The sequence below is a fragment of the Equus przewalskii genome, chromosome 23 (assembly GCF_037783145.1).
Source record: "Equus przewalskii isolate Varuska chromosome 23, EquPr2, whole genome shotgun sequence".
NCBI lineage: Eukaryota > Metazoa > Chordata > Mammalia > Perissodactyla > Equidae > Equus > Equus przewalskii.
This window is the reverse complement of record NC_091853.1, coordinates 2,617,901-2,631,090: the sequence shown is the minus strand read 5'-3', so window position 1 is coordinate 2,631,090 and position 13,190 is coordinate 2,617,901. Positions and strand designations below refer to the sequence as shown.

Genomic DNA, 13,190 nt, shown 5'->3' with positions numbered 1-13,190 from the left:
CAGGAGGCCTCTTGTGGACTGTAGACCTCTCCGCTGCCATCGCAACCTTGCTCTTTGATAGGCACCTGGAATGCAGTCAGTTGTGCCTCAAGTATGGTTTATATTTAAATTGATTTAAATTTAGTCTTTTTTGCACACTATGTCCTTAGCAGAGTGAAGATACACAATAAATAAATGATACTGTCTTGTCCCTATAAAAATTACCGTCCTTTTGTAAAGATAAATATTGTGTTTCTGAAGCAATTAGAGAACAATACAAGAAAAGTTAAAAACTGTATTTGATATTAAGTATCAAGGCTATTGATTCTCAAGAGGGGGCTATTTTGCCCCCCTGGAGACATTTGGCAATGTCTGGAGACATTTTTGGTTGTCACAACTTGTGGAGTGCTCTGGTATCTAGTGGGCAGAGGCCATGGGGGCTGCTAAACATCTTGCCATGCACAGGACAGCCCCTACACCCGACAGAGAATTATCTGGCCCCAAATGGCAATAGTGCCAAGGTCAATCTGGATACTGGATACAGTCCACTGTGAAGAGCATGATATTTGGGGTCAGACATCTCTGGACTCATATGACCTTGGACAAATCAATATTAATGAGCCTCGGTTTCCTTATCTATAAAAATAGAGGAGGGGTGAGAAAAGTTACATGGAAGACCTATTGTGAAGATTAAATGGCACGTAATAGAACTCAGTAAACATGAGTTCCCTTCTCCCAACCCTTCCCATTCCCCACAGCTCATTACCAGTGTGTCATCCCTAATCTGAGGGAACCCTCTTTAGGAAACTGTGCGTCCTGGGACTCCTGTTAGAGAGCCTGTTTTTCTTGAGCCCATTCCATAGGCAGAGGCTTTAATGAGCCATCTGTGAATTGGCAATCCTATTACTAATAGATTCATGTTTTCTCAATGACATCTGTACAGTGCCTTGCCAGTTGAGACCCTAATCAGCCCTGTGGGAATCTTCCTGCTAGGAGATTCCAGAACATTCTGTCCCAGCATGCTATCTTTGGTTGCTGTTGGAAGCTCCCATTTCTCAAAGGACAGCCTTTAGTTAATTACAGGATGTTTACTACCTAACCTGAATACAAGGCTTAGGTCACACTGGCCATTCCCTGAAGTCTGGAGGGGTTTGGGGAAACGCCTGAGATTTGGATTAGGATCTGGATGGGCCTGGAAAGACTTCAGGTAGAGAGATTTTATCATTTATCGTCCAAACTACCATACTCTTGAGAGTGAAAAGAGGTGGCTTTTAATAATTTATGTCAAGACAGCGGCATAGACTGGAACTGTCCAGGCAAACTAGTATCCTGGCCACCCCATCTTTAGAGATGACCACCTGGAAGGTTCTCCTTTTGATCGAAGAGAACAGAAGATCCAGAGGAGCTGGGGGCAAATTAGTGTCGGCTCACCGTCACCTGCTGAACCCCTGCTGCTCGCTGGCGTTTCATTCATGGCGACTGAGGGATGCGCCCATCTCCGTTCGTTTACTAGAACCAAGCAAAGGGGCCCAGCAAAGACACGGTGGTTGGCTGTAATAGTCGTTCACTGAAAATTCTGCGCTAAGATTTCTCAAGGGTAAAGGGCGTCCGTTTAGGCTCTTCACTGCCTTGGGTGGTTAGGAGAACAAAGGAGGTCCTGCAGGCGCTGTTTGCCCTTCCCTAATCCCCAGCCACTCAGGCCAGTGACTGCTCTCGCTTCCCCCGCCCTCTCCCTCGCAGCCTTTGTCCCGCCTCACTATTTTTGCTTCACTTGTTGCTCATCACTGTGGGAGGAAGCTCGGCCTTCAATTAGTGCGCATTCCTGAAGCCCGCGGTTGCCGTGGTTACCGGGCGGGAGCCCGAGCTGCTGGGTCAGCCCGCCAGCTTCATTGTAGTCGGTGGACCCGGGTGGCGGCAAAAATGCGAAGCCTGTGCACGGGAGGGAGGGGACGTGGCCCGCAGAGGGGAGGCACTGGGGCCCGCGGGAGAGTGGGTGTCGCCGAGAAATCGGCTCAGCCTTGGAAAGAAAGAATGGGAACCCTTGAAAGCGGGTCAGGAGACAGTCATCTCATTTTTCTCCAAAGCCAGCTGCCGCTATTCAAGTGTGCAGGTTCGCGTTCACACGGGGGCAGTGCCTCCGACTTTGCTCTGGGAAATGCACCATGGTGGAAGCCCCTCACGCTGAGACGGGGCTGGCTGCGGAGGAAAGGGCAGGAACTGCCACAATCCAAGACCTGCCAAGCTGTGTGTCCCTCCGTGTCTGCCTCAGACCACCAGGGCTTTTTTTGGTTAAGGGAAGTACCATTCTTGGTCTCTTTGTATCTACGGTGCCCGTGCTAGTCTGATGGACCGAGCACAGTGAGCTCAGGAAATCACACTGGGCGCCAAGTAACTCAACTTCCTCCTTGCCTTAAATCCCACCCGCTCCACAGCATTTTGGAGTCAAATCGAGCTGCCCTCTGCATTTCATCTCAGGCCAGGTTGAGCATGTTATAGTCCTAGTAATACTTTGCACCTGTTCCCCCTCTGGGGCAGAGGGACCACTATAGCACTTAGCAAAGGCAGAGAACTTTGCAATCATTTTTATTGTTGTGTATTAGTTTGTAGCAGCATGATGAGTGCCTTTTAATTAGCTCATACTGTGTTATTATGTATTCAGTAATCGTTTTCTGGTCGCAACTTTAAAAGGTGCTGAAATTTTTAACCATCTCAACAACCTTCATCCAAAAATTATACTTTAATTAATGTAAGTAGAGCAATAATGTTAGAAACACACATTTCAGCATTGCTCACTGCAAATACTGGGAGACTAGAAAGCACTTGCTGCACATTTCTAAATTAAGGATAAGCAAAGCTTGAGGGTGGGCGTGAGATATTAGGAAAAAATACTGGAATAGGGGTGAGTAGACCCAGGTTCTCCTGGTTTGATTATTATTCGGCTGTGTGACTTTGGGTAAAATTCTAAACCTCTCTGAGCCTCAGGAGCCTGAAAACGTGGAGTGGGTTATGGATTAGATGAACTCTGAGGTCCCTTCTAACTATAAAATCTGATTCTAGAATTCTCTGTGAATAGAAGAAGTCAGTGCCTTAGGCCGAGCTTATAATCACTGCCCAAAAGCCTGAAGCTTTATTAACAGTACGTTGCAGATGGTCTAATACTTGTCATTTTATGGAGAGAATTCACTGTCGAATTATTCACTATAATTTAAAGTGAACTAAAATGTAAAAGACATGAAAAGAAAAAAATACATACATGAAATGCTTAAATACATAGTTCATAAATATATATAAAAGAAAGGGAGGCTATATCCACATTTGTGATGGATAATCATAAACTATATTTATTGAGTGCATGGTTGCCATGGGAATATGGAATAAGAACAGGGATGTGTGTGCCCTTGGGAAATTTCCAATCTATTTGGGATTCCAAATAGCCATAGAAACAACTTTACACTTAAGAGAGCCAGGGAAAGGCATCTGCTCTCCTCAGAGACTTAGGAGAGAAGCATTTTGAAGGGTTAGGTGCTGAGAAAACAGGGAGTGGAAATAGTATATCCCTGAAAAATGGATCTAGGGCATCTTAGGAAAGCTTGGAAGTAGGATGAAGCCCAGATGTGCATTAAACAGAAGGGAGAAGAAGGGGACGGCAAGGAGCTGGGGAAGAAAAGCATTCTAGATCGTCCTGAACAAAGGTTCCTTTGTATAGCATATTGGCAAACCCAAGGACGGCTCCAGGTTAATAAGTTCGAAGAAATGACTGAGGCAACTGTGCTGCCAGCAGTGGTGACATCATAAGAACGGAGGCAGTATTGTTTTCCCTCCTTTTCATAAATTCCAATGCATTAAATAACCTATCTGTGTCATCAAGTAATTGAGCAGCAGATCTAGGATCCGAAAACAAGTTTACCCTAAATCCAGAACTTCTGTGCCTCCCATTGCGCTGTAAAGGCCTGGACTAATAATCAGAGCTTGGATTTAAATTTTAAGAGTAGAGACAAAAACACTTTTTTGGCTAAAATTTGTGTGCATATTGTATCTCTCTGTAATGACTGCCTTAAAAATGCCGTAGCGAGGTAGTGTGTAACTCGTGGGGTGTGAGGTGGGGTGGTGCTGTAATCCCCCTAGATGGTAAGATGGCATTTGGGATATTCCAATGACTAGAGGATGCTTCTGGCATTAAGCCCTGAGTCCAGGGGTGCTAAACATTCTCCAGTACGTAGAATAGTGCTGAATGAATGAATGGTTCCTTTGTATTCTTATTAAGAGCCTATTTCCATCTGGGGTGGATAAAAAGCACTGTCATGAGCAGGGAGTCAGAAGACCGGCCAGAAGCCCAGCATACCCCCAACAATGGGGATTTGCTACTGGAAACACTTCAAGATCCTGAGGGGTGAGGTGCCTCCTCATGGTGAGCTGCTGGGGGTGCCAAGCATAGAGCAGAGTCCCTGCCCTGGAGGGGTCCCCGTCCTGCTGGTGGAGGCACATGGAAGGGAGTCGTTGCAGCTGAGAGACGTGCTCTAACGAAGGGGTGTGCGGTGGCCCTGGGGAGCGTGGAGGAGGAGCAGCACGCTTACAGGGCTCTGGGAGAACGGTTCAGTCTCCTAGACTGTGTGTGGCAAGGATTTGAACAAAGCAGGAGACAGAGAAGTGGATTAGCTGGTTATCTAAGTAAAGAAGGTAAGTAAATCCTGCCTTGAGGGGCCTGGCCCACCAAGAAAAGAGTATCAGAACCTTGTGGAAATGTCACTAAGACGAGGTCTGCTGTGAAGTGTGCAAAGGTAATCGGTGAGTGGAAGAGAAATGGGAAACCAGGCAAGGGCTGTGTCTCTGGGGAAAGGCCTCAGGCCTAGGTGGAACCTGATGTCAAAAATGCAGAGAGGCTGCTGAAAACCTTGGCTTTCCCAGGAAGACAGTCCTTTGACCTTTGTCAGTCTTGTGACACGGAAGCAGACACCTAAAACTGAGTTCTTGTACTCACAATGGTGGACAGGCTGCGTAGGCTAGACTGTCTCGTTTCTCTCTGTGTCTCCACCTGGCACAGTACACATTTCTTTGTTGATTGAATGAATGAGTGAATGGTGAATGAGTGGCCTGGAGCCATTCCAGAAGTGAGCTGGCTCTCAAGAACATGCACAGAGTTCACCTGGGGATAACTTCAAGGTGTCAGTGGCAGAAAACAGCTGCAATTGGGTAAGGTAAGATCTGTAAGTTGTTTTATTCACAGTGCATGTTTCTGCCTGATCATTCAACCCGAAGTATGTGAATGCTTTTGGCTGTGAAGTGGTGAGGGTATGGTATGAAATTGGCACTGTATGTGCATGTACAAACTATTAGCATGCTTGATTCGTTTGGTCTATTCATGTGGAAATTTCTTAAAAGTAACAGATTCTGCAAGGTTTGGGGAAAACTGTTTGAGTGCTTACATGAAAATGGTATTTTCTACTGATAGTTTGAGCTGTGGTTTGAAAAGAGTAAATGTGGCCTTCTATTTGCAGGGGCTGTTTTCCATCTTTTTCTTTCATTAAAGTGACTTGTAATTGCCACTCTTAAACTGAATCCTGGAAGAATGACAGTGATTCACAAGTGTGGGTAAAGTGCTGCTGAAATCTGGAATGTCTTTACTGCCCTTGTTTAGACTCTCTAAGATCAGACCTGTGGTGGATGTGACAAAATAGAATAGGAAAAAAAGATGGAGCATTTCTAGCTGGCAACAGCATTTTTAGGGAATTGTTAGGCAGGAAGCTGGAAGCAAAATGATTTTCAGAAATATTAGGATTCCAGCATAAATCCACTTTTTAAAATGCCTTTAGCACCAATAAAATATAAGTCGTGGTGCAAAAGCCACAGAGCTTTGTACTCTCTCTACTGTTGACATGGTACAGTGGTATTGTCTGCTACCCCAAAACTCCTGCAGTGTTCTGAATTCTGAAGACAGTCAGTTTCAGCCACCTTACTGCAAGAGTCTGTCACCACATCCTGCGTTGTGGGAGGGCTTCACCTTCTTCTGAAGCCTGAGCTACTGGCTGGTGCTTCAGGAAGAATGAGAAGCTTGATGTATGTCTTTCTGTTGGAGTGACAAGCTTTGTGAATTTCCTGTCCATATTTTTGATACCACTCTATCCTTATTTTAATTTTTTCAATTACAAACATAAAAAAAAAAAATCTGAAAAATGAAAGCCCTTTCATTGTTCTTCCATGAGGCCCATTCCAGCTCCCTAGAAATAAGAAGAGCTAACAATTTGGTGTGTAATACTGTTTCTTTCAGATTTTAATTTGCTCATAGATGCCTAGAGCTTATATTAACTAATATTCTGCAGAAGCAATGCCAGAACCATCAAGATAACCTAAACAGCCTGCGGGGAAATCCAGCTTTTGTGTTTCACCTGCTCATAACTATATCTGTATCTACCCCTCAGTGGTTGCAAGCGTGTGATCTCTGGACTCCATACAGCCCCAAAACACATTTTGTATGGCTTTCCAGTGTTTTTTAAAAATCTGTGAATCAGTTGCCAACATTAGAAAATCAGGATATTTTATGTAAAAATCTGGAGTCTGGCTAATCTTGAAAAATCAGAAGAGCTGCAACCCTGAACACACATTCCCTGTAGGGCAGCAGTTGGCTTGGGGTGAGTAGCAGCCGCCCCTATAGACCCATAACCTGCCGTTGGCCACACCCCCAGAGCCCCCTGATGTATTACGTTTGGCCAGCTGCATATATTGCATTACCTGCTGGTCCCTAAAAACAAAGAACTCAGTTTGCAACTCACATCACTGAGTATCAGCTATGAGAACTAAAAATGTTATAGATAGGGTGACCGTAAAATTAATTGTCCAAACTGGGACACTTTGAAAGTAAAAAGGGATGCTATTAATAATTACACCAGGACAACAGGCATAAAGCAGGACTGTCCCAGACAAACCAAGATATATGGTCTCCCTATTTATAGACCACTTCATTCAACCACTTCATTTGACTAATGAGAAAATTGAGACCTAGAAAGACGAGGCAATTTGCCTGTAGCAGTCACCAAGTAAACTAATGGCAAAGCTGCCCTTAGTATCCTGACCCCCAGCCACTGCTTTCTCCAATGTGACATGCTCTATAGAATACACATGAGTGTCATATCCTCCTTGAGTGTATGGATTTTTTATAATTAATAATTACCACATAGTAATTTCCTGTGAGAGTATACAAATTGGTAGCTTATCATCAATAACATTTCTATTATGAATGTAATTAATGACTTGGGCTATAGCACATCTAGAGATTTTAAAACACTGATAGGATTGAAAAATAGTAAATTCAAGAAAAGCATCTCGTTTTACTAGATACCATAAGGGATATACTTAGAAGTGCTAATTGTCCAGATTAAAAAAAAAAAAAAACACCATTAAGTAAGTATCTAACAACTGGCATGTTCAAAACACTGTGTACTGACTTCTTTATCATTGGCTATTGGCTAGCAATTAATATTAATTATGTCTTTAAGAGATGTCCAAGATCCCAAATTCCCAAATCCTTGACCAGCTGTCTGTTGCCTTGTTGAATTTCCAAGAGATATTTGTACAGAGAACACTCCAGATGAGTCCAATGCATGCTCATAATCACTTGCTCAGACTTTGCTCCCAAATCCCTGTCTGATCTCCCACCCTAGGGAACTGGACCAGTCCATGTGTGAGCCCCCGAGGCTAGAGCCTATAGAGGCTAAGGCCTTAGCCTTTCGTGAAGGCTTAAGCCAAAGGTAGCCTGAGAAGTCTCCTTCAGGATGCCTTTTTCCAGTGCCCCACTTGGCTCCCACTTGTCCTTCCAAGAGACCCTGCGAGCAGCAGACCATTCTTATCATGTAAGCCACACAAGACAGAAGAAAGAAAGAAGGAAAGCCTTCTTGCCAAAACCTAAAACAGAGCTAGCCTAAGTCACCCGCTACATGCTTCCTTTCCCTTAATGCACTCTGGTCCCCATTAACTTTTCAAATGTGGGACCATTACCCATGGAGGACACATGCCCAGGACACATTTTACTACATTGGTTTTGTATAGTTTAGGTGAGCTGAGAAAACGTAAAGTGAGCAAAGATCTCTTTTACTGAGTCCCTAACACCTTGCCCTTGCTATAGCATCCTCCCCACATGTCCTGGAGGAACTCCTTCTTCTTGACCTTTGTCAGAGCTCCTTTTCTCTGGGGTGGTTTGACAGAGGAGAGGACCACTGACCAACCATGACCTTTAGACTCCAAATATAAACCACACACATGGGTAACTTTTTCTCTAATGCACCTCAACAAACTTCAACAGGAAAAGCTGTTTTCTAAACGAGCCAAGTCCATATACATGAAACAGACCCCAGAGCTGTGCTGTCCAAGAGCGACATGTGGCTACTGAGCCTTCGAAATGTTAACATTTTGGCTACATCAGTATGAGAAAAAATATTAATTTCATTTTATTTCTTTTACTCTTTTAATGTGGTTACTAGAAAAGCTACAGTTACCTGTCATTCACATTGTGTCTCTATTGGAGAGAACTGTCCTAGAGGCATAGGGCATGCACATGAATGAAGTAAGTTCAGTGGCATGCTTAGGCACCACAGTGACCTTCTGCCATCACAAGTCTGAAAGGAGAACAGTTTGCTAGTCATTTCCTAGTGCACCTTGTTTATTAGCAAGGGTTCAGTGCAAGAGCTAGCTGGGACAGGGGCAGAAGTCGTATCAGGGCCTGTACATTTACCTTGATAGGAGAACATGGTGAAAGTGTTCAGCACTTCTTTCTATAAATCAGGCTAGTTTCTAAAAGGACTAACCTCCCCCCTGACATCTTCCAGTGTCTTGTTTCCTGCACAGCTCTTTGCCTTCCAGAGCCCTCTGGGGTAACTGTTCTGACACGAGCCCTTAAGCTTCTATGCCATATCACACAGAAGGCACTTGGGTCCGTACAGTGCCAGCTGTGGTGCCATATGGAAGAGCCAGACCATATACATATGTACAGAGTGTTTCTGAAGACAGAAGGAGTGTAGAAGAGCATGTAACTCATCTAGCTTTATCTTTCCTTGCCTTTGAAAATTTTAATCATTGAAATATCTTTAGGCTATAAATAGAATCATGTAGTGAGATAATTCTGAGTTAAAACCAAATATGTACTTTTGTTTTCATATGGACATAGGACTGTGTATGGATGTATGAAAATGTAGGTTTAACGTTTGGATACAGACGGGTTTGACTTTCCAATAAAATGTGTGGAGAAGGATGTATAAATGAATGGAGATGGTGTGTGTCAGTCTGCTCTAGCAGAGTTTTTCATGTTTGGAGCTGAGATATCCTTTCCTATAAATAGTTGGAGAGGAAGTTCTGTTTCTGCTTCCACCTGGTTTAGGTGCAGAGTTCACTGAGATGGCTGCCAAAGATTGACAGAGAAGCTCATTCTCTTGACTGAGCCCAGCCTCGGTGTTGAGCCTTTCCTACCACAAACAGCATGGGTCAATGGCCCCGTGTAGGGATGGTGCCAACTGTAGCCGGGCTTCAGGCTGTTATTTTCCTTTGGAGTAACCTCTTTCCTTCTTCTTTTCCTTCCACCTCTTCTAGGCAGGACAGGGCTGCTTGCTGATCTCTTGCCCAGTTTTGCTGTGGAGATTATGCCAGGTATTCAGTCGTTTAACCCTTTATTTGCTTAATTTGCTGTCACTCCATCTGTCTTGCTTCTGCATTAGTCGCTAATTGCTCCTTTAATTTATTTGCACATTTGTCTGTATATGTCTGTGGTCTTTTCCAGGATGAACTAAACCCATTGCAAAAGCCTTTAAATTGTATTTCTGCTGTTATTAGGCCCTAAGAGAATAATGATAACTAAAAATAGGCTGAGATGGGGACCCAGTCCTTCAGCGTCAGCCGTGCAGACTCTGTGACAATCTCCAAGCCCATCTCAGTATCTCAGCTGCACCAGATAGCTATAAGTATCCTTAAGAGAGTCATTATTTATCTGCATTCCGTATTCCCTAAGTTATATGTCTACCCATTCATTAGTTTATAACCATGTTATTCTGAATTGCCTTTTATAACTTTCTCAAAACATTCTTCAAACCTTATAAAAGCTATGCACCCCTCCTCCCTCAAAAAGTACACATTTACAGACCTACATTGCTTTCTATACAATTTTGGGGGCTTCTTGGGCCCCCTAAGTCCCTGGAGTCCTTGGACCATATGTCAAGGACACCTTCCCCAAATGCACACCTCTGTCTTTTATGTAGCTTCAGTTGAACACACTAGCCTAGACCAGCCAACATCAGTTTGATGCAGCCCTACAGTCCATAATGGAAGGAGGCTCAGAGAGAAACAAGAATGAACTATCGGAGAGGACACATCCCAACGCAGGGAGTAGGAAAGGGTATGATCCAGTCTTGCTTTGGAGGGTTTCTGCCAAAGGGTTAGGAGCTCCTTAATAGTTGAGAGCAAAAGAGCAATACAAAATATCCCTGGCCATTGGTTTTAACTTGATTCCAGTTTTAGGAAACATCCAGTCTTCATAGTTGAGCTTCGCTGATTGTTGTTCCATGAATTCTCCAGGTACTTTCCTGTTAGCTGGCTAACCCAGCTATAGACACTGTTCTTACAGATGTTAATCCCAAGGACACAAATAGATTTCTGTTATCCAGAGTTCTGTCAATCTGTGCACATTTGTTCATCACACACAAAAAACAATGTTATGCTGCATTCCTACAAACTAGATGTCATATCCCCCAGTCCCAAGAAAGAGTTACTGTTTTTCATATCTGGTCCTGGATGCCTAAATTTTCCTCCCTTTTGACTACAAGAATCCTTTCATGGACAACATTCTTTGTTTCTCCAAGATAACCTGCCTGTCTTTTACCCTTGACTGCCTGACCCAAGTTGTAGCCACGAAGCCCCCAGCTCCTGTAATCTGCCCAGCTCGCATCTACCTCAGGCTACATTTTGTTATTATGTTATTGTTAAGGCCCAGACCAACGCCCTCGGTTGTCTATTGTCCTCAGTAAGAATGCTTTCCAGACCATTCCAGCCAGGCACAAGGCCTCACTTCCTCACTAAAGAGAGGCTGATCTGGTTAATTTGAAAGTATTTCAGATGGATGAGTGAGGAGGGACATTCGGGAAATTTCCCTCTGAGGAAATTCCGTTCTAAACAAAGGTCAAATAATTTCACCATTTTCACAAAATCCTTTATATAACAAAAATGGCATATTCTCAAGCTCTAACTGAATGTCTGTTTAATGGAAGGAATATTTAATAACCAAAACTCAGGGAAAACAATGTGTACTTAAAGTTCATTGTAAAGGGATCTGGGGGTAGACGGATTTCAATAAAAATGAATCACTTCAATGCTTGGCTTTTAAAGGAAATCACGGCTCACTCCAGTCTGTCCCAGTCCTCCTGTGGGAAGTTGGGTCCTGTAGCCAAGTCGTAAAAGACACGTCACTCAAGGGCCACAGTCATTTTTATCTAAGCCAAATGGAATTTTTCTTTTCTCTTCATCTTTTGGATGGGCAAATGAAGTAGAATTTGGCAGAGCTGTGAAAATACTGGAAGTTAACAAACATAGCCAGATACACACGTGTCCATCTTGCCAGTCATCACGGTCCTGGCGTCCTGGCTATCTAGCATGGTCAGCCCGAGTGTGACCAAACCAAACCATCCTGGAGGGATGGGGAGTGTTTCCTCTCTGAGCCTATGTCTCTAGTTTTCTCCAGCCATGGGTTGTTGTACAGGCATAAGCAAAGGGTTCTGATCGCAGCCCTGATGCTGGGTCCAGGAAAGGGTGTCTCAGGGGCGATCAGCGGGGAGAGCAGATGAACGCGGAAGGGACTTGAACCACCTAAGTAGGTTCCAATTTAGACCACGGAGACATAGAGGACTTTTTCACAGGACTTACGCTTTTATAGATAAGAATAACGTGACTACAAAAGATATGTCAAAAGATATGTATTCTCCGAACCCACCGCTTCATAGCTCAGCAAGCAAGACTGCCCCTATCCCCAGCCAAGAGTCTTTCTGCTCTTGTCCCATACTTGTTCTGACACTACAATCAATATGGTAAACCCTTTGCCCGGGAGAGGGCCCTGAAGCTCCCCACCGCTTTGTGCTGGTCATTATGTGTGCTCAGTAGGACCCAGGTAACCTTCCCTCCTCTCCGTGGCCCAGTGTAGGAGGGTTTCCCCTTCTCTCTCTCTGAGTTCCTCCTGAGTCCGAGGGCTCTGTGTCCTGTTACAAGATGCTTTCTTCCCCAGGTCCCTCCACTCACTCCTCTCACAGGGAGACACCAGTGAGAGTGGGCCTGTCCTGACGGTGGCGGGGGGGGGGGGGGGGGCCCGCCTCGAGTATGGGTTTCTCTGTGCATCCTTCCAGAGTGGGTGTTTGTTGGCCTGGTGATCCTGGGAATCTTCCTCTTCTTCGTCCTGGTGGGGATCTGCTGGTGCCAGTGCTGCCCTCACAGCTGCTGTTGCTACATCCGCTGCCCATGTTGCCCAGATTCCTGCTGCTGCCCTCAGGCCTGTGAGTAAAGTGACCACTGGGGAGACATACAGTGATAAAAAGATGTGTCACCTTTCCATCGGACAGCTGTGTGCCCTGAGTCCCTCTCCACCTCCTTTCCTTCCACCCAAAAAAGTTGGTCGTTCTCGATTCTCTCCTCTGCTGGGAGCCCCTGGCTTGCAGAGATGACCATTCTTCTTTGCCTTCTCACCCACACGCACCGCTCCATGCTTTTTATCCACACGTCTCACCCCTGCATTTGGAATTTTCGTTGACACCATTGACGAATGGAAGGGCAGGTTCAGGATGGTGAGGTTGTGGGGTGAGGCTTTTACCCTCTCCTTGGGCATTCAAACTAGAGGAAACCTTCTCTGGTCATGGCTCTCACAGGCAGAGAACTCCTCTTTTTACAAGCAGAGTGTGCAAACTGTAGCCTTTGGGTACCGTCCAGCCACAGATGACTTTTATTTACTCCCATGACAAAATGGTCCACCATGTAAAAGTTCTCATTTGGGGATTTACACTTTTACCTTACTGGCCAAACCCACGTTGGCATTAAGTCTGGCACCCCTGCCATCGACCAAACACATCTTGAAGGAGAGAGACACAATGTGTATCTTGAGTATCCTTCAGAGTAAAGCAGTTTCCAGGAGGAGTCGGGTTGTTTGCCTGCTTTTGAGATCACAGAGCAGGACCGTGTGCAAGCCCATGGCTGGCTTT

General features: G+C 44.8%; 1 protein-coding gene across 4 annotated transcripts in view; it reads left to right on the top strand.

The window, feature by feature from the left end:
- Window positions 1-13,190, top strand: part of ILDR2 (immunoglobulin like domain containing receptor 2) — a 62,259-nt gene that overhangs the window by 26,955 nt on the left and 22,114 nt on the right. For 3 of the 4 annotated variants that reach the window (XM_070591757.1, XM_070591759.1, XM_070591755.1), the window contains exons 4-5: window positions 9,553-9,609; window positions 12,345-12,491. In XM_070591757.1, coding sequence (XP_070447858.1) covers window positions 9,553-9,609; window positions 12,345-12,491 — 204 coding nt within the window. The remainder of the gene's footprint in view (window positions 1-9,552; window positions 9,610-12,344; window positions 12,492-13,190) is intronic. The other variant, XM_070591758.1, reaches the window with a different exon arrangement.